Source organism: Miniopterus natalensis, chromosome 15 (assembly GCF_054644295.1).
Source record: "Miniopterus natalensis isolate mMinNat1 chromosome 15, mMinNat1.hap1, whole genome shotgun sequence".
NCBI classification, from domain to species: Eukaryota; Metazoa; Chordata; class Mammalia; order Chiroptera; family Miniopteridae; genus Miniopterus; species Miniopterus natalensis.
Genome location: NC_142095.1, coordinates 28,885,939 through 28,904,344, shown reverse-complemented (window position 1 = coordinate 28,904,344; position 18,406 = coordinate 28,885,939). Strand labels below are relative to the sequence as shown.

The window sequence follows — 18,406 nt, the reverse complement described above, 5'->3', positions numbered from 1 at the left end:
TCGCTTTTGAGAATCTGATAAAAGCTACTGATCCTCACCCCTGAAAGAGGACTGCATATGTAAGCTTTTGAATTTGATTTCTAGGGATCCAAAGGACCCTGAAACCACAGGAGACAATACAGGCATCTGTGGGTTCACACTAAGAACCAAATGTACCTGGAAAAAGGTGTTCAATTCCAATATCCTTGAGAAGAGGTTTTTCATTTTTCAAAATGAAAAGGGATCTTTACAAGTCATATAAATGTGTTCATCCTAAAATAGCCATTCAATACTATGGTATAAAAAGAAGTGAAAATCATCCCTAATCTTACCAGCCAGAGAAACCCACAGTAAACATTTTAGTGTGCATGTGTGGCTGATGTCCTGCCAGAGGTTAAACCAGCACTTCTGTCCCTCCTTTGGTGGGAATGGTGACAGTCACTATTCCAAAGACACTGTTTCCCCTCCCCAGAAAGGAACAAATAAGTTTCCTGTGTCTCAAAGATCTGCACCCCATTGAGGCCACCAAACCGAGGAAGGCTGGTCAGTCATCTGCCTTCTGTGAAAAGGGTCAAAAGGAGGAGGGGTCAGGCGGGTGGGAGATCGTGGGGAGCCACTTCAGTGAAAGAGACAAAGCGGCTGAGGGAGGGACATGCACCCTCAGGTATTTGAGATTGTGAAGACCAGGTGGCCCACTCTCCCGTCAATACCTGGGGCTGGGGAAAGACAGAGCTCTGGCCATCGGGGTCCAGCCCCTCAGATGACATAGGGAAACAAGAAAGGGAGGCAGGAAGGGCAACAGGTGATGCTGAAGCCTGAACCAGAAAAATCAGAAAGAGGACCCACACATCATGGCTGACTCCCCATCCTTCCTGCCCTGGGGCAGCCTGGCTCTCCTGGGCCCCAGTAAGGTGTGAGCTGTGGCCGCAATGGCGGGGAGGATGGTGAGAGGCCCCAGAGCTCTCTCTGTTGCACCCCTGACTTTGCCCTCTTCTTCACGATTCAGATTCTGCCTTCATGGATGAAAACGCTGTGGTAAATATATGTAATGAAATATTACTCGGCCATAAAAAATGAAACCTTCCCATTCGCGATGGATAGATGGACCTAGAGGGTACTATGCTAAGTGAAATAAGTCAGACAGAGACACTACCATATTATTCTGCTTATATGTGGAATTTAAAGAACAAAATAAATGAACAAACAAAGTTATAACAGATTCATAGATACAGAGAGAAAGCTGGTGGTTGCCAGAGGGGAGAGAGGTTGGGACACTGGATGAAAGAAGTGAAGGGACTAAGAGGCACAAATTGGTAGTTATAAAACAGTCATGGGGAGCCCTAGCCAGTGTGGGTCTGTTGGGCATCATCCCGGGCACCAAGGGGTTGCCTGTTGGATTCTTGGTGAGCGCACATACCCAGGCTGCAGGCTTGATCCCCAGTGCGGGGCACATAAGAGGCAGCCAACAACGATGCTTTTTTCTCTCTCTCCCTCTCACTTCCTCTCTCCCTAAAAATCAATTAAAAATCTTTAAAAAAAAAATAGTCACAGGGCAGTAAGCAAAGCATAGGAAATATAGTTAATAATACTGCGATAACTATGCATAGTGCCAGTTGGGGTACTGGAAATTTAGAGGGGAATGCTATGTAAAGTATCTGTTTGCCTAACCACCAAGCTGTACACTCGAAACCAATAAAAAATTTAAAAAAAAAAAAAAGGTACTGCCCTCAAGCCCTCATTCCTGATAAATTTCACGAACAGCCCCATCCAAACCCTTCCCTCAAGGTGGGGCTGCTGTCAAGATCACAGGGCTCCTCCACCTTCCATTACCACTTAATTTACTCTAAGATGGACTTTCTCTCTCTCTCTTTTTAAAATGTCATCAGCTTGGAACAGGAGCTTTATTGCCTAGACAACAAGGAGGGGGGTCCCGAGCTAGTTAGCTTAGTGATGCAACTCCACCTGGGCAGACTCCCATGTGTCCTTGGCTCACCCACTCAGTGGTTACTGCCATGTAAACACATCCTGGAGCTTTCTCTCCTAATTTGTCTCTCTTCATATAGCCTTGGTGATCTGCAGATATTCTCCTTAATTCATTGACAACTTTTACTAACACTTTCTAACTAACCCTGCTAGTTTCCTCTTCTCTAAATGGGAGATTCCCCTTCTTATCAATACGGCTGACTACACAAAGGCGCGCGAGCACACACACACACACACACACACACACGCACGCACACAGCTGGGTAAGCTGGGGCTCCTCAGCTGCCCACCTGAGAACTTAGGGTACTTGCCTGCCTCCCTTGGCTCAGGGCCCCACCTCTCTGCTGTTGTTCTGTCTCCTTTATGGCCTCTCTTTCTCTGTCTGCCCAGATTTCCTCTTTTCCCTCCATCTGCACCACCGGGCACAAAATCCAGAGCTGACAGGGCTCAGAGGGTGGGGACTGTGGAGGAAGAGAGAGCTCACACTGTCCCTAAAGGGGCATCCCCACCCACCTGCTCAGGGACTGTGGGCCTCAGCTTGTTGGACAGCCTGGTTTTTAAAAGAGGGGTTGGAAGTTTATGTGAAATTGTCGAGTCTTAAAACATTGGTAAATAAATTTTAAAATGTGAAAACACAGGTTGGGCCAAACAAAACAAACCTACAGGCTGTCGGTCTGGAGCAGTTTCCACATGCTCCTGGGAGACCTGGTCTCCCCAAGCCACGGCTTCATAAACTGTGGATACCAAGTCCCCAAACAGGGTGTCTCTTAGGCTCAGCCCCTGAAATCCACCCTCTGGCAGGAAACCACACCCATTCACACCCCACCCACTTGGGCCTTTGGTACCTCTGGTGACCCCAATGTACCCCACTGATTCCCCTGAGCTCTCCCTCCTGCTCTGCCCCAGCTCCTCCAGCTGTCTGGCCCTTGTCCTGCTTCTCTTGCTCTGAGTGCTCTCCCGAGGCCTCCCCTTCCAGATCCAGGGAGCCATCAGCCCTGCATGGTGACTTCCAGTCTATGTCCTGGGCATTTCCTTCAGCCTCTGGCACACATATCCCAGATGGACATGAGATTATGAGAACGAATGCATGAACAGATGGGTGACGGAAGCGTCCACTGAACTACTTGAGTGAGACTCCTACACGCCTCCAAGTAGCCTCCAGTATCACCCACCCACCGACAGTAGCACCCAAATTAGTGTTCATTAGACTCACCCAGGGGGATTATTAAAAATGCAGATTTCTGGGTCCCACTCACACCAAGATTCCAAGTCTGTAGTGAGGGATTCAAACTGTGCTCTCTCTTTTTTTCCCCGAGCATTCATCCTAACAAGCTTCTGGGCCACTCTGATCAAGGTGCTCAGGGGACCACGCTTTGGCAAACGCTGTACCGAACTGTGGTCTTCCTAAGACACAAATCTGGTGGTGTCTTCCGTGCTTCAGCGGCTCCCTGCACCTTCAAGATACAATGTGGTGTTGGAGGTGGCCCTGGCCTTTGTCCACTTTCACAGCTACACGCAGGTGACTAGCCCCATCCTTCTCTCACTCTGCCTTTGCATTCCCACCTCCACCAGCCAGGAATGCCCTTCCCAGCTTCCTTCTTGGCCAATTCCTACTCATCCCTCAAGGACGAAGCTCAGATGAACTTCCTTAGAGCCTCCCAGGTTGGATCAGCTTCTTGTCCTCTATCTTCCATATCATCGTGCCATAAATTCTCTCTAATTCACTTTATTTAACAAACATGCACATAGTGACTACTATGTGCCAGGCACTATTCTACGTGTTTCATACATGTCAGTTTACTTAATCTTTACCGACCCTATGAAATAGGAACTCTCATTATCCTCACTTTACAGATGAGGAAACTGAGGCATGGAGAGGGGAAATAATGTGCTACGTAGCTGGCAAGTAGAGGACAGGGACTCGATCCAGGTAGTCGGGCTCCAGAGTCCATGCTCTGTCTCGTGTCCTCACGTTGCCGCCTCTTACCTGTCCTAGCACGTTGCACACTGTGTTCCTGACTCTCCACCAGACAGAGAGCTCCTGCAGGCCTGGAGAGATTAACCTCCCAGCCCAGGGCCTAGCAAACAGTGCAAACTCAAAGAACCTTTGCCGAAGGACAAAGCTGTGCATGCTCATGACACTGAATCAACATAAAAATCACAAAACCTCAGAGTCTGAAGAGACTTTAAATGGGATCAGGTGCAAGGACGTGCCTAATAGTCTGCTCTTCACAGACTGATGCTCCAGAGGTGGCACACCACCTGTTCCATCTCTGCGTGACACTGACGCTTGACTGAAATGTGTCTCCATGGTCACACAGAATAGGCCGGACTTCTCCTGCAGAAAGGGCTCTTCAGATACTGGAGACAACCCTGGGGCTTTCACATCTGCAGGGCAATCTTGCCCTCTTCTGCCTGGTTAACCCCTACCATGGCCAATGAACTCTGATAAAAAACAAATAAATGTCTGATGTGTTTCAAAAGCCCCCCCTCCCCCCCCCCCCCCCCCCCCCCGCCAGCTAAAGTAACATGGGCCTTGGCAGCCTTGGGAACAGCAAGAGCCCTGGTTTCTGAGGATGGTGCATTTCCCAGAACTCTACTGTTGCTTAAAAGTTTTATGCTGATTAGGCTTCCAGAGCCAAGGGATTTCCCACAAGGTCTCTGTTCTCACACCAGTCTTGCAAAGCAACAACCACAATTACAACAACAATTCACTCCATTTTACAGAAGAAATAGTGGCTCCAGGAGGTAAAGCTTCCCCAAAGGCACACAGCTGCCAAGAGGCAGAGTACCATTCAAACCCAGGGCCAGGACTCCAGAGCTGGCCTGCTCCTGTCCTGCTGCCATTTTGGGAATGCTGGTTTTAACACAGTGAAATGAGCATAAAATAAGCGCCAAGGAAAGGCTGTGTCAAAGCAGGAAAATGGATGATTACAAATGAGCAGAAAAAAGAAAAACAACTAACCGTTCCCTAGTCTTTGCATCCCAATGGCCTTTCTCTGCTGCGCTTAAGGAGCCCCTCAATTTGAGGTGTTATTTTCCCCCTTGTGCTCATTTTAACTGCAATAACTAAAGATATTTACACCTACTTGCTCCCTTCCACAATTTAAATATCAGGAATTTCAGAATTTCCCTATTTCAAAACTCAAAACATCAAGGACTCAAAAATACAAAATGAAAGACTTTCATTAAAGGCTATTAGCATAGAGCAAGTTATTAGCACCATTTAAAATAAACATATTCTGAGAAACTGTGAACTGCATCTTAACTTTTTTTAAATCCTTTCTCTACCACCTCTACCCCTGACAGTGTACAGAAATGCCCAACGCACATACACACTTAATAAATATACGTGGGCTCATCATTTCTTTATCAAGAGAAATACAAATATTTAAACAACCTGATGTTTAAAATTGTTACCTTGGGTCATAACTTTCTCATGTTCAAACCATCAGAAAAAGAAAATTACCAACATGACAAAATAAAACATACAATCATTGCAGAAAGCAAAGCTGTACCGTTCACTTAAAGCATGAGAAAACCGAGTTATATCTGATTGCATCAACTATACCCTCTAAAATAATTATAAGTGCTAGTTTAGTATTCAAAAATTAGCCAAAAGAAATGGTGAAGAAAAAGTCCCTATATTTCAGGGTAGGAATGAAAACAAGTATTACTCAAGCATATCCTTTCATAGCATGAATTAGCAAAGTTTCTAACACCATAAAAATTAGCAACCAACAAAGCAATTAAATAAGCAATTAAACTCCATTTCCACAGAAACGTGTAAGTCCCCAAATTACATTTTACCTAGAAATAGAAGAGCAGTAAGAGTATCCATATCTTAATAGCTTTCCGAACTCCAACGTATCCGAGAAGGAAAGAGCTAAGACCCAAGCAGGGTAATTTACCCTGAAAAATTTTCCTTTCAGAAAGTATGGCTGAAAATTGGCTCTCCTAAAACAGAAGGGACTTTCACAAGAGTTATATAAGCAAAACACACAGGCCAATTCAGTGACGTGGAAACCACCTCATGCAAAAGAAACGCAGCGAACACAAGTAGCCCCCATTCACGTCTCAGATCCCGTCACCTCCTCAGAATAAAAATCCAGGCTGATTGGAACCTCCCACATCTGCAACCAAAGGATGGAAAATTTTTAATAAAAAGCTATAAACAATTAAAGGACCGAGTCCTAATACACTTTTTGGAAAGGATTCCTATTTTATGGTTTGTTAACCATCTGGAGTATCTTTAAACTTCCTATGTCCACCTTCTCTTGGCCACTTCTCCAGTTCTGGAAGGAGCAAGTGAGTATTTTAAATTCTCTTTACTGTTGGAAATAGCCTGTCATATGCACCAGATGTGTGCATGGAATCTGTCACAAACTGGAGAGGAATCAGGGAAACTTGCTCAAAGCCTCCTCTCTTCAAGCCACTTATTTCATGTGCCAAGTCTTTCCCACTTTCCTTGGCACACTTGGGACATCCCACTCACTGAGCCACCTGCTTGTCTTTCTATCATTCAAACTGCAGCAGAACACCACCTCCTCACAGAGCCTTCCTTGGTGGTGATGGGTGCCAACCCCTCGTCTCCCGCCCATAAGGTGAGGAGGTAAATGGAGGGAAGGCAGGCAACAGCAAGAACACCATTCTCAGCATGGCACAGAGGTTTTGTTGACTTCAAGTATCAGTACCAGGAGGAAAGGGAAGCAGGGTCAGCCTGCTTTTCAGGGCAGGTAGAGATTCATTCATCTAACAAACATCATGAAACACTACTGAGTGGTGTGCAGTGCAGTCCCTCGGGTACAGGGGAAACAGGATGTGGTCCTGCTCTCAGGAAGCAGACAGTCTCATAGGAGGAAAAGATACAAGAACTGAAAATAATGATACTGCATGGGTGGTGCAAGGAGGGGAACAGGTTCAGGACGATGTACATCAGAGAAGCTGGGGGGCCACGGGAAATTCCTAGAAGAGAAAAGGGCTGAGTGAACCAAGTGGAGGAGAGGAAAAAAGGGAGGTGAGGCGGAGAGCACTCCAGGCAGAGGGGCCCGGGGGATCCAGGCACAGAGAACAGACTGGATATGGAGAGAATGCCTAGCAACTTGGCAATGCTGTGTCACCGAGTCCAAGGTGAGAGAGGCCACAGGATGGCGAAGGGCCTCAGAGACCATGGGCCACCACTGAAGGGTTACAACCAAGGGTTGTAGGGCCAGATCTGTGTTTGAGGGCGGCTGCTCTTGGGGGAGCAGTGCAGTGCACAGATCTGCGCCCAGCATGAGCACAGGCTCCCTCTCAGGGAAGGGGAAAGTGCTAGGCGGTGAGGTCCGTGGCCTGGCTTCATGAGTCACACTCTTGCCTCACCACATCCAATTTCCCATACAAAGTCCCTGCAGACAGGGGTCTGAGTTTCATACCTAATGCCCCTCTCTGCCCCAACAACTCCAACCCACAGCCCACTGAACATAAAATGGACACCCAACTAGCAAAGAACCAGCCAGAGGGCCAAATACCTCTGCTCTTTGTGGCTCGGCATGACAAGAAAACAACCTGGGCCACTCAGTGCATCTGGAAATCTAAGAATCTGGGAATAGCCAGGCAGTTTAGGAATCTGTGCAGAAGCCAAACGCAGGTCACAGGGCCTAGCGTGCAGTGCACTCTAATTCCTCACAGCCGAGAAAGACACCCAAACAACCACTCAGTGGTTTGAGACTCCTGCTGTCAGCCATCCACCACTAGCACCAATAATAAAAAGACTCATTGTTTTAAACCCACTGTTCACTTGGACAACAACTGCTCTGGGCCTACTTGTTTGCCTGGAGGGTGCTCTACTCCAGAGAGAACCCCCTCCCCTCCCGGATACTCACAGAACTGCAGGCTGAGGCTCAGGAAGGCCAGCAGAGCAGCTAGGGCCAGCAGCAGCAAGAAGCGATTGCGGAAAAGCATTATTATTTGTTCTATCTCCTCCTCATGGTTTCACCTCAAATCGGGAACATGCCCTGTGAATAAAGCAGAGGCAATAAACATGTGTTCGGAGCTGGAAAACCAAATTTGCCAACTGAAAATAATCCAATTAAGCCCAGGCCTCTGGCAGGCCGACGTGGATCCTCGTGAGAGAATAATAGGGAGCTGTGGGTTCCGTCTCTGCCCTGAAATGAGGCCACCAAGAATGGGTCCATCAAATTAATAAGAGGAAATCAGTTTGTGAGTGGTTCATTTGTCTGATATCAACGTGGAACAAGATACTTTACAGCATGACCTTTCCAAAGAAAAAGGTAAAGGAATCTTATTGAGCACTTACAGTGTGCCAGACAATGAAACGTTTCCCGGACCAGCTTACGCTCACCCCATTCTGACTCACAACTCTGTCTCCAACTTTTTTGATGAATGTTTTGCCAAGATGACTGTGGTCTTCTTTATTTTCAACGTTAACCTGAATGTCAATCACTGCCACATATCCCACAGTAATGTCTTTAGGGACAGCTGGGGTGTGCCAGAGGATTCACTCCTTTAAGTAGTCCCCTCTGCTAATTAGAGACCTTGCCCCATTGAGCTATTTCAGCCTATCCATGGGTCTTCCTGCAGCCCCACCCACCCATTCTAATTTTCTCTAACCACCTCAGAACTATACAAAAGGACTTTTTAAAAAAGGCAAAATGGCCCAGCCGGGCGTGGCTCAGTGGTTGCGCATCGACCTAGAACCCAGGAGATGGGAGATCGGGGTTTGATTCCCCGTAAGGGCACGTGCCTGGGTTGTGGGTTCGATACCCAGTTGGGGGCCTGCAGGAGGCAGCTGATCAACAACGACTCTCTCATCATTCATGTTTCTCTCTCTCTGTCTCCCTTCCCCTCGCTGAAATCAATAAAAGATATTTAAAAAAAAAAAATGTTGAATGAGGCCCTAACTGATCCTTTTGTGAAAAAAAATAAATATTTGCTATAGGTTTTACCCCATCACTCATAGATACCAAGTTTATCTCCCGGGCTGATTGGCATTTGAAATAGAACTTGAAAATGACACTATCTTCAGAAAAGGCTCTTCAACTAAAATAAAATTAAAACAGTCATTTCCAACTGGATATTATGGGCAGAATCTCTTCAAATACAATCTCCTTCAGAACGATCAGATGAACGCTCATCTGCTGACGTGGTGAGGGATGCACCACTTTCTGAGAATATAGAAAACTACTAAACTGCGCACAGAGTGAACTGTACACTACGTGAATTCTATCTCAATAAAGCTGTTTTTTGTTTTTGTTTTTAGCCTATCTGCAGGGCATGAAATAGCAGCCAGAGCCCTGGTGCCCCTTGGTCCCTACCCCCACCTCCACCCCCACAAGGGCCCTGCAAGGGAGTTTGAGAACCACTCCTTTAAGGGATATGTCAGACTTTCTGCCAATAGAGAACATTTGCTAAAAGAGTGACAGAAATACATGTGTATCTCACAACTGAGCCTGGACATCTGGCAACCAGCATCTCTGTTAACAAACAGATACCAATTTTATACCTTCAAAGGAACATTGCTTCTGCCCCTTTAGTCACTGCCCCCCCACTAAGGGCCAGTGCCTAGTGTCCTAAGAAATCTGCACCTCTTCCTGGGACACTTCCCTCCTTGCCTTCGCGGGGTCTCTTCCTTCAGGGCCCCAGACACCAGACGCACCTCTTGGTTGCTCTGCGCTTGGGTGTGGGAGGGAGGTCAAGGTCTTTCTTCTGGTGCTGGGTCAGGTCTGGCCCCTCAACCATTTCCTGCCTCCAGCCACCAGGAGGATTTTCCATCACACTTACTGGCAGCTGTGGCTATTAGAACTACTAAGTCTGCACTCCTTGGCTTTACCAGACACCACTTTTTCATGCAAGGATGAACTACAAGATGGTTCAAAGTTGTCTTCACATGGACATTAGATGGAAACAATTGCTACTTGCTGAGTTAAATCTCAGGCTTTTAGCATGGTGGATCTGTTGCAGTGATGACCCCCAATTTGTTCATGCCTTTCTGGCTCAATGGTCTTCTCTCACATTGACTCTAAGCTTGGAATAGCTATTGGCTTTGGCCAATGGGACAACAGCAAGTGAGGTGCAAGCAGAGGCTTGAAAAGTCCTTAAGTACTGGGGCTTGTCCTCCTTTGCTGCTTTTGGAACTCTAAGACCACCATGTGAAGATGCCCAGCTAGGGGCTGGAGGATGACAGACCACGTGCAGCCAAGGCTGCAAACAACCAGCCTGCCAATCACCACACATGACAGAAAGGCCATCCCAGACCATCCAGCCCAGCCACGCCACTAGCAGATGGATACCAGGAGGGTGAGCCCAGACGAAAAGAACCGCATGGCCAGCCCACATGTCACAAGCAAATATAATGGTTGCTGTTTTAAGCCACTAAAACAGCAACCTGGGAGCTTGATACCAAGCAAAAGAGAACTGATACAATAAAGAGGAAATGCCTTGCACATTAACTAGGAATTTCTAAGCCAGGGTCTAGTCTCCACATCCACATCTGCAGGCACTGCATGCAAAGCTCCAACTTGTCTGCATTCTTCAATATGCTGAGTGCTGTTTGGAAAAGGGGCTATATTTAGTTCTAGATTTAAAATACTGAGGACATGTTGGCTTAACCAGATGGCTGGGATCATGTGACTGCCTTACTGCTTTTAGTTTTCAGGCTACTGACATCTCTGCATATCTGATGCTTTGTATTTGAGGACACAGGCCTCAATCTGGGAGCACCCACCCTTTCCCCTTGATACTGTCTGGGTTTCTGTGCCCTCCCCCTCTGACTCTCTTTTGGCAGCTGCCAAATGCCAGATAATGGTCAGAGTCTCGCTCCCTCCACTTGTGCTAGGGACAAGCTTGGTGTGATCACAGCCCTGGGAGTGTGCACACAGCCTAGGGGGTTGGGGGATGACAACACTGAGCACTGCAATGAACATATGCCCTCTTCTGGAGCCTATGTCCTTTGCGAACTAGGAGAGGAAGGTCATGCTTTGTTCTTAATTTTTAAAAACTAACTATAATGATGACATCATCCAAAATACACATGGATTGGAAGGTATTTGTGTTTGTAGTTGGAGCTAGGACTCCATCCAATGCGTATGTGTGCACCCCCGTTCATGTCCAACATGGGGACCAGGGTGCATGGGGACCAGGGTGCCCTGGGGCGTGTCTTCACTGGGGACACTTCTTTAGTGAAAGAGACTGACAGGAGCCCTGACAGTGGAAAGGGGACTGGCAGGTCCGTGATAATTCCCCGCTCAACCAATTGTTTTCTGTGTGCCTTCCTCACAAGGGACTGACTCCACTTTTCTGAGTCCAGGATCCAGCCTTTAAAAAAGAAGGGGGTCAGAGCATAAAAAAGCAGGAGGGTGGTGAGGAATGACTGTCGTCATTTGCAGAACAGTGGCACAGAGTTGGAGGAATCATAGGGACTGGGGGACCCCACACTGTCACTGAAACACAAAGATTCGCCCTTTCCCCTGAGCTGCTGCTTCTGCCCCACGCCGTTCCTCTTCCAAATCCTGACCACTTCCCTGCTCGCCAGCCCAGCCCCAGCCAGCAGGGCAGGCAGCCACGTTTGCAGCCCGTTCCTGGCGAGCCTTCCCTGGGGCTGACTCAGCTGTGGTGCCCCCACCTCGCCGCAGGGTTTCCCGCCTGGAACATCCCTGTCAGCTTCTGTTGGGCCTCATTCTAAGAAGATAGGATTACCAGCCAATGGGCTTTCTCCATCTCTTTGGCCCAAGTTCTGGTCCCACTGGTTATAGACCCCTTTCTCTTTTTCCATCCCTAGCAAGGAGGCTCGTGCAGCCACTTAGGAAGTCACACAATCCGTGGGGCCCTTCTGGTCATCTTCCTGCATATTCCTTCCCTGGGGGTCTGTGCACACACCCCTGGGGACAGCTGCAGCTCTTCTGGACACTCCATCACACCTGCCCAGTCATGCGAAGTGACAGCTAGGTCTCTGGGCCCACAGCAGAAACCCCACAGTCTGCTCACTCACAGTTGAGAAAATAAAGTCCCTGGGAAAACTCGCTGCCACTTCAGCAGGCCGAGATGCTGCGGGACTACGACCTACATACTTCAGCACGGCTCCCACATCTCCTAATCCCCAAATACCTCTCAGGTCCCATCGCCTTGCATGCAAAAGGTGCTCTAGACTCAATATGGCATCATGACCAAATCCAATTTCTATAAATACTTCAGTGGAAACAACTGTTTTGTGTCCAAGGCTGAACATATAACAGTGGCCAGTCATCAGATGTCTCCTGGGCACAGCCTTAGTCCGCTGTGCTAAACCCACATGGTAAAAATATCTTAAATCCAGAAATAAAATTGTTACTCTGAATTCCCAATGAAACAGCAAACAATAAAACAGCCAACTATACTTCAACTTTACAACAGATTTAAACAGTAAAATTTTTTAAGTATAATTTTGAAAAGAAAGTTCTAGTTAATAGGTACTTCTCATCATATTATGGTAAATAGCATTTCTGAATGAAGAGGAAAAAAGATCGTATCAAAGGCATTTTTACAAGCTATCATTCTACCACCAGAGATTTCCAAAGCCCAAGCCCTGGACGGAGTTTTACCTAGAGCTAGCAATGCCACGTCTAGTGAGTCTGGTCTCAAGGTCCCTCTCAATGAGTATAGAATTCAGGGTTTTAAATATGACCAGAGCTGCTTGAAAGAAAAATGTGCATTCAATTATCTCTCACTTGTGCAGTTAAAATACCATTACCAAGATAGAAAGATGGTATTAAAGAAAATGCTTTAGATATATTATATACTTTGATTTTTTTTGGTCCTAATCATTTTGGCCTAAGTAAATACAGTATTATAATTTTTAAAAAACCTCAAGTCTATAATTGTGAACTAAATATGAACTAAGCAAAGGTAAAAGCTATATCTTAATAGTCCTCACTGTCCAAGGTCACCTCAGAGTAGAGTTTAATTGCAAAATCAAAGATGCTTGGCTAAGAATAAGCCAGCTTTAAAGTCTGTTGAATGACAGGTTCCAGAACCTCATGAAAACCCCAGGCAGTGGGATAGGCACCAAGGAGGCTGTGGGCTCCCAGCAGTTATTCGCATTCCAGTTATTCAAATTCCAGCTAATTTGCAGGCTCAGTTCTAAATGCTGAAAGCAATTCGTTCATCTAGTCAATCAGTCGATTCAAAACAACATATTTCCCAAGAGCCAGTAGGTGTTGAGCACCATCTGAAGTGCTGAGGACACAGGACATGGGATACAGAACACAGTTTCTGCCATCTTGAAGCTTACAGCTGAAATGTAGAAAGTATTTATGGTAAAAATGATATGAGATCTAGGAATTGCTTTAAAATATTGGGGGGGGGGGTGAGGAGGAATTAATGAAACAAGGTTGGCAAAATGTTAGCAAGTGCTGAAGCTGGGTCCCAGATGGATCCTTGAGGGTGCATTATATGATCCTCTGCTTTCGTGTATGTTTGAAATTAAAAGTTTAAAGAAAAAGGTGTAAAAAAAGGGAAGCTCACAATCTGATCAGTGAATAAATATATAGCAAGTAAATATAAATAGACCATTAGGCCATATGAAACCAGTGCCAACGGGGAAGGAGGATGGAGGAGGGGAGGAGGCCTACTCAGGTCCAGAGAGGGTAGGTAGGTTTCCTCGAGGAGACTCAGCCAGAGCTCAGTCTTGACGAGCAGATTGGAGCTGCTGCATTTGTAAATGCATTTAGGGAAACAGCACCGAGTGCGACTATGCTGATGTACTGACTGGTGTAGTAGGACAGTGTGCATCATTTGTGAATGAGAGGAGCCAGAGAAGGGAAGTGGATGAGTTCAGGCCACTCAACAGCTGCACCTGAGTCTGCTGTTGCTGGGGAAAGATGGCTGCCCAGAGGGCCCATGGGGGCTGGGTCTAGGAGCCCCCACTTTGCCCGGGTCTGTTTGCCATAGGAAGGGTTTGCCTGTGGCCTGTAATCCAGATAGGTGAACTGAAAAGATCTCACTCCCTCTGCCCAGGCCAGCGTACATACTGACCCTAAGGAGTTGCACCACCAAGCGGACCAAACAGAGTCCTTGGAGTCCCCTCTGGGCACAAAGCCATGGACCTCCAGGCCGGAGTGGGGGTCGGGGTTGATCCCAGGATCCATGCCACCAAGCAGTGCCAGCTTGAGAGACAGACCAAGTTTGTGGATTGACCCTCATTTTCTAAGCCAGGGTTCCATCTCTTCCCAGCTCCAGCCTCCTTTTGGAATATAGGACAGGAACAGACCCAAAGGCCTCCCTCCTCTTCTCAGGAGGGGCAGTGCCTTAAAAGGTGCCTAATAGCCATGTGGGGGCCTCCCCTGGAACATCTTGCACTCTGCCCCACAGCTGACACTCCCAGGGTTCCTCTCTCACCCGGGTCCTCTGCTCCTGTGGAACAACCTGTCTTCCACCCTGGGGTAGTGAGAGGTGACTAATCCAGGATAGCAATAACCACAACCACCTCTTAGCTATGGGGTAACCACTGGGGGTGGGGAGCAGCCAGTGCTGCAGATCGGTGCCAAAGCTGACCCAGGGAAAAGGTAGCATCAGGTCCAGCGCTCTTTGGCCCTGCTTTTTAGGAATCGCTATGATCTGGCCACGTCCCATAAATCCCACTCCATGTCTTAGTCCTTCCCATACCACACAGTTAAGTGCATGGGCTCAGGGGTCAGCTGGCTAGGTCTAGAACCCATCTCTTACTGAGCCACAGTTTTCCCATCTATAAAATGGAAACAATCATAGAGTCCATCTCATAGGTTGTGTAAGGGTTACTGAGGTTAACATATGTAACTGGCTCCTAATAAGTGCTCTTGGTTGACCAGAAGAAAGGCCAGGACAGGTCAGAAGTAGCACAAGGCTCCAGGTGGCTCTGGGAGCCTGGCTTTCATGGCTCAAAGCCTTGCTGCACAACCAGAGGGCAGCACCCAGCACTCTGTCTTTGTCATGTTATTCCTCTTCACTGCAGAGGACACACTGTGTGGCAGGCACTTTTAACTAGCCACCAATGTCTATGCTCTCCTTCTTCCTAACAGAACACTCTAGGTTTTAGCTGGATACATCGCTACCCCACTAGAGATGATATTCCCCAGACTTCCCTGTGGCTAGCTGTGTTATCTGATCAAGTTCTGGCCAGTGAGTCTGACTGGGAGGACGTGCAATCCCACTCTGACCTCCCCATTCTGAATCACTGGGGTGCTGATGGGCCAGCTTTCTTGATGCACGTGGAAGACATCCTAATGGATGACCCCATGGTGCAGGCCACCCATTTTTTGACTGCCTATCATCTCCAATTGTTTTGGAAGAGAAGGATCAATCTCCCGACCTTTTTAAGTTGTTGTTATTTCAACTTCTGTTAGAGCAGCCAAACCAACACCCTCACCAGAACTGGCCACTAGCACTAGGAGACACTGGTCCTCTTCCTAGGGACCCCTCTTGGGTAGTGATGAATAAGCAAACTGGCATTCACGATGAACCACACTAGGCAGAGAGCTCCGGTCACTGACCAGGCTGAATGTCACTCTTAGCTGTGACATAAATGAGACAGGGTTATGGTAACTTTTGCTTTTTTGGGGTTTTATTTCTTGTTTTATCTTAATTCATGCCTCTATGACGATGACTTGGCCACAGGTAACAGGAAACACTAGCTAATGCAACGGGACTCATCAACATTCTCATATAATGAGCAATAGTGTTAGAAAGAGCTGCTCTGGGATCAGTGAATTCAGCAACTCAAAGGCATCATCCTTTGGGAAGCCGGCTCTTTCCATCTCCGGGCTCTCTGCCGTCTTCTGCATTTGTCCTATCCCTAGGATGGCTACCCTCAAGGATCATAAGACTGTGGCCACACTCGCAGGCCTCATGTTTCTACTGGAAGCAAGGAAGCCTTCCCAGAAACCTTCCAGTGGAATTCCCCTAACGTCTAACGGCCAGAGCTGTGTCACAGGCCCATGCCCAAACCAACTGCTAGCACCGGGAACTGGCCACTATGTTTGGGTGAAAGCAATCGGGATTCACCTCCTGGCGAAGGCCCACAAAGGGGAAGAGCAGGGGAACCTGCACAGAATTGGAATTGTTAGGAACGAGGGAACGAGGGGATGCCTGCAACAACCCACACATGGAGAAGACTTGACAACACACACAATTATTCTAAAAAATTATTCTCAAACCCAGCTATCTGATGACAGTACCAGATCTAGCAATCAAAGCGCACAGTCATAATTATATGTTTAAGAAAAACATCAGTGCTGGTTTGTAGTGACAAACGGCAGAGCAACATCCATCAGCCTCCTGACTGTACACGTTCTGCCAACAGGCCTTTGATTCCTATTTTACATGTGTTTAATGTGTGGCATGAATTATTTACCAACTGTTTCTCTCCACAAAGGATTGGAGGCAGGTAATCTGCAGATTTAGATTTTTTTAAAATCCCTGAAACATTGTTTTTTCCCTTCATGTGTGAATGACACATTCCTACCACTTTCTCCTTTGAAATTTTTTTCCAGGTCAAGGTGGCTGAGCATTTCTCAGCACCAGGCCAGACTGTAATAACTAATTCATCAAGCCAGGATTTTCACTTTTATGTACTTTTCAGTGATTTTTCCCCCCTGACATTTTGGGAGAAGTCTGTGTTCCATCCAACTTCGCTGCTTTGTTCTTTCTTAAGTTTTAGAAGTAGCTACATATGAAACTGACATTCTTATTTTAAAACGTTGAGAACTACTATAAGTACCTAAATAACGAAAAAGAACACACAGTTGGCAGGAGTTACTCACCAAAAAGCCACTTAAAAATATGGCTGATTCTTTTTATTTTGCCAGCAAACTGTATCAAAATGTCAAGGAAAACATAAGAGGATTAAATAGGCAGGGCTGTAAAACTACAAATACAAGTGGTGTACAATGAAGGCTCATGTGGGTAAAAGCCACATTTTTAAAGGCAAAAACAAAGCTCTTACAAGGGCCTGAGAATCACAGATGCGCAATGTGAATCAGGCAGGCACACCTGAAAGTGCAGGTTGCCAAAGCCACTCACAAATCTGAAAGCTGCATTTTCTATGTTAACAATACCCCACAGAAACGGGATTTTGCTCTGGATGGATATCTGAATGGGAGGACTCATGCACGCCACAGATCAAGGCATTTTGCCTGATCTTTTTCAGGCTGGGAGCACACTCATCTACAGAGCTTTGACAAAACCCTGTGCTCACTGCCAGCCCATTCCATGACTTGATCATGACAAAGCATGGGTCCCCGGGCTGTCTATGGATAGTAATCAATGCTGGTATCCGTGGGCAGGAACTCCATGCCCTTAAAATATCTTTTAGAAAACTGCTGGTTGGTTCAGTGGGAGGCTGGCAGCATCAGTAAGAATGAGCCCTCCTGCCCAAGGAGGTAGGTGGTCCAAGTGTGGGCAGCCACTGCCTGGGGGTGATGTGCGGGGCTGACATGGGTGACCTCTAGCAGCCCTCCATGTGCTGAGACCCTTGTTTTTTACGAAAACAAGCTCGTAAAACATTTTCTCCTGCCTTTGCACTTATGAGAAGACAGGTAGAACAATGAAAAGACAGGTAGAACAAAGACAAAGCTAAGAGTGCTGGCAAGTAGGAATCACAAACATTTAGTTTGGGAAGGAATCCAAATTGCTAGTCTAGTTCCAGAGCCCTTACAATAAAGTAGGGACTAACACTGTTATAAGCTCTAAAACTTTTATTCAGCTTGGGTTAAAGCTGTAATGAAGCACCAGCTTCAAAGTCAGTGTTTCTTATCATACACAGTGCTAAAAACTGAAAGCTTTTCTTCTAAGACTAGGAACAAGACAAGGAATGCCCACTCTCACCACTTTTATTCAACACAGTACTGGAAGTACTAGCCAGAACAATTAGGCAAGATAAAGAAATAATAGGCAACTGTTGCATTATTAGTTGGGTATTACAGGGCACCACAGTGGTAGAAATATTTGTCATAGATTGATTCTAGTAACAGCATTGTGAGTTCTGTTGGTTACAGAAGATTGGCTCTGCCCACCAACCCAGTGATAACTAACCACAGGCTGCCATATCGCTGATTCAATCAGGATAGAGATCTAAGTTTCCTCTTTTCAAGCTAGGAACATAACCTGAAAACCTTCTTTCTAAGAAAAAGGAATCATTCTAACAGATTAACTTAAAAGCAAAATGCAAAATCTTGTTCCTCCCACAACTGTCTTCCCCCCCCCCATTAAGGTATAATTGACATTTAACATTATATTAGTTCCACATGCACAACATAATGATCTGATATTTGTATATACAGGGTGTCCCAAAAAAATGTATACACACACTTTGAATAATTATAAAGGCAGTGTTTATTAAAATACATTTCGTTTTAAAAATTGAGCTATCAGCTGTTAAAGTGTGTATACATTTTTTTGGGACACCCTATATTTCAAAATGATCACCACGATAAGT

The 18,406-nt window shown here is 46.5% G+C and overlaps 1 protein-coding gene across 4 annotated transcripts in view; it reads right to left on the bottom strand.

Annotated features, from left to right (window-relative positions):
- Window positions 1–18,406, bottom strand: part of PXYLP1 (2-phosphoxylose phosphatase 1) — a 53,824-nt gene that overhangs the window by 20,440 nt on the left and 14,978 nt on the right. For 3 of the 4 annotated variants that reach the window (XR_015715709.1, XM_087824964.1, XM_087824965.1), the window contains exon 2: window positions 7,827–7,958. Coding sequence is in view for 3 of the 4 variants with exons in the window: in XM_087824964.1 (XP_087681090.1) it covers window positions 7,827–7,905 (79 nt within the window). In the remaining variant the exon portion in view is untranslated. Of the gene's footprint in view, window positions 1–5,772; window positions 5,942–7,826; window positions 7,959–18,406 lie in introns of those variants that run through there. The other variant, XM_016209858.2, reaches the window with a different exon arrangement.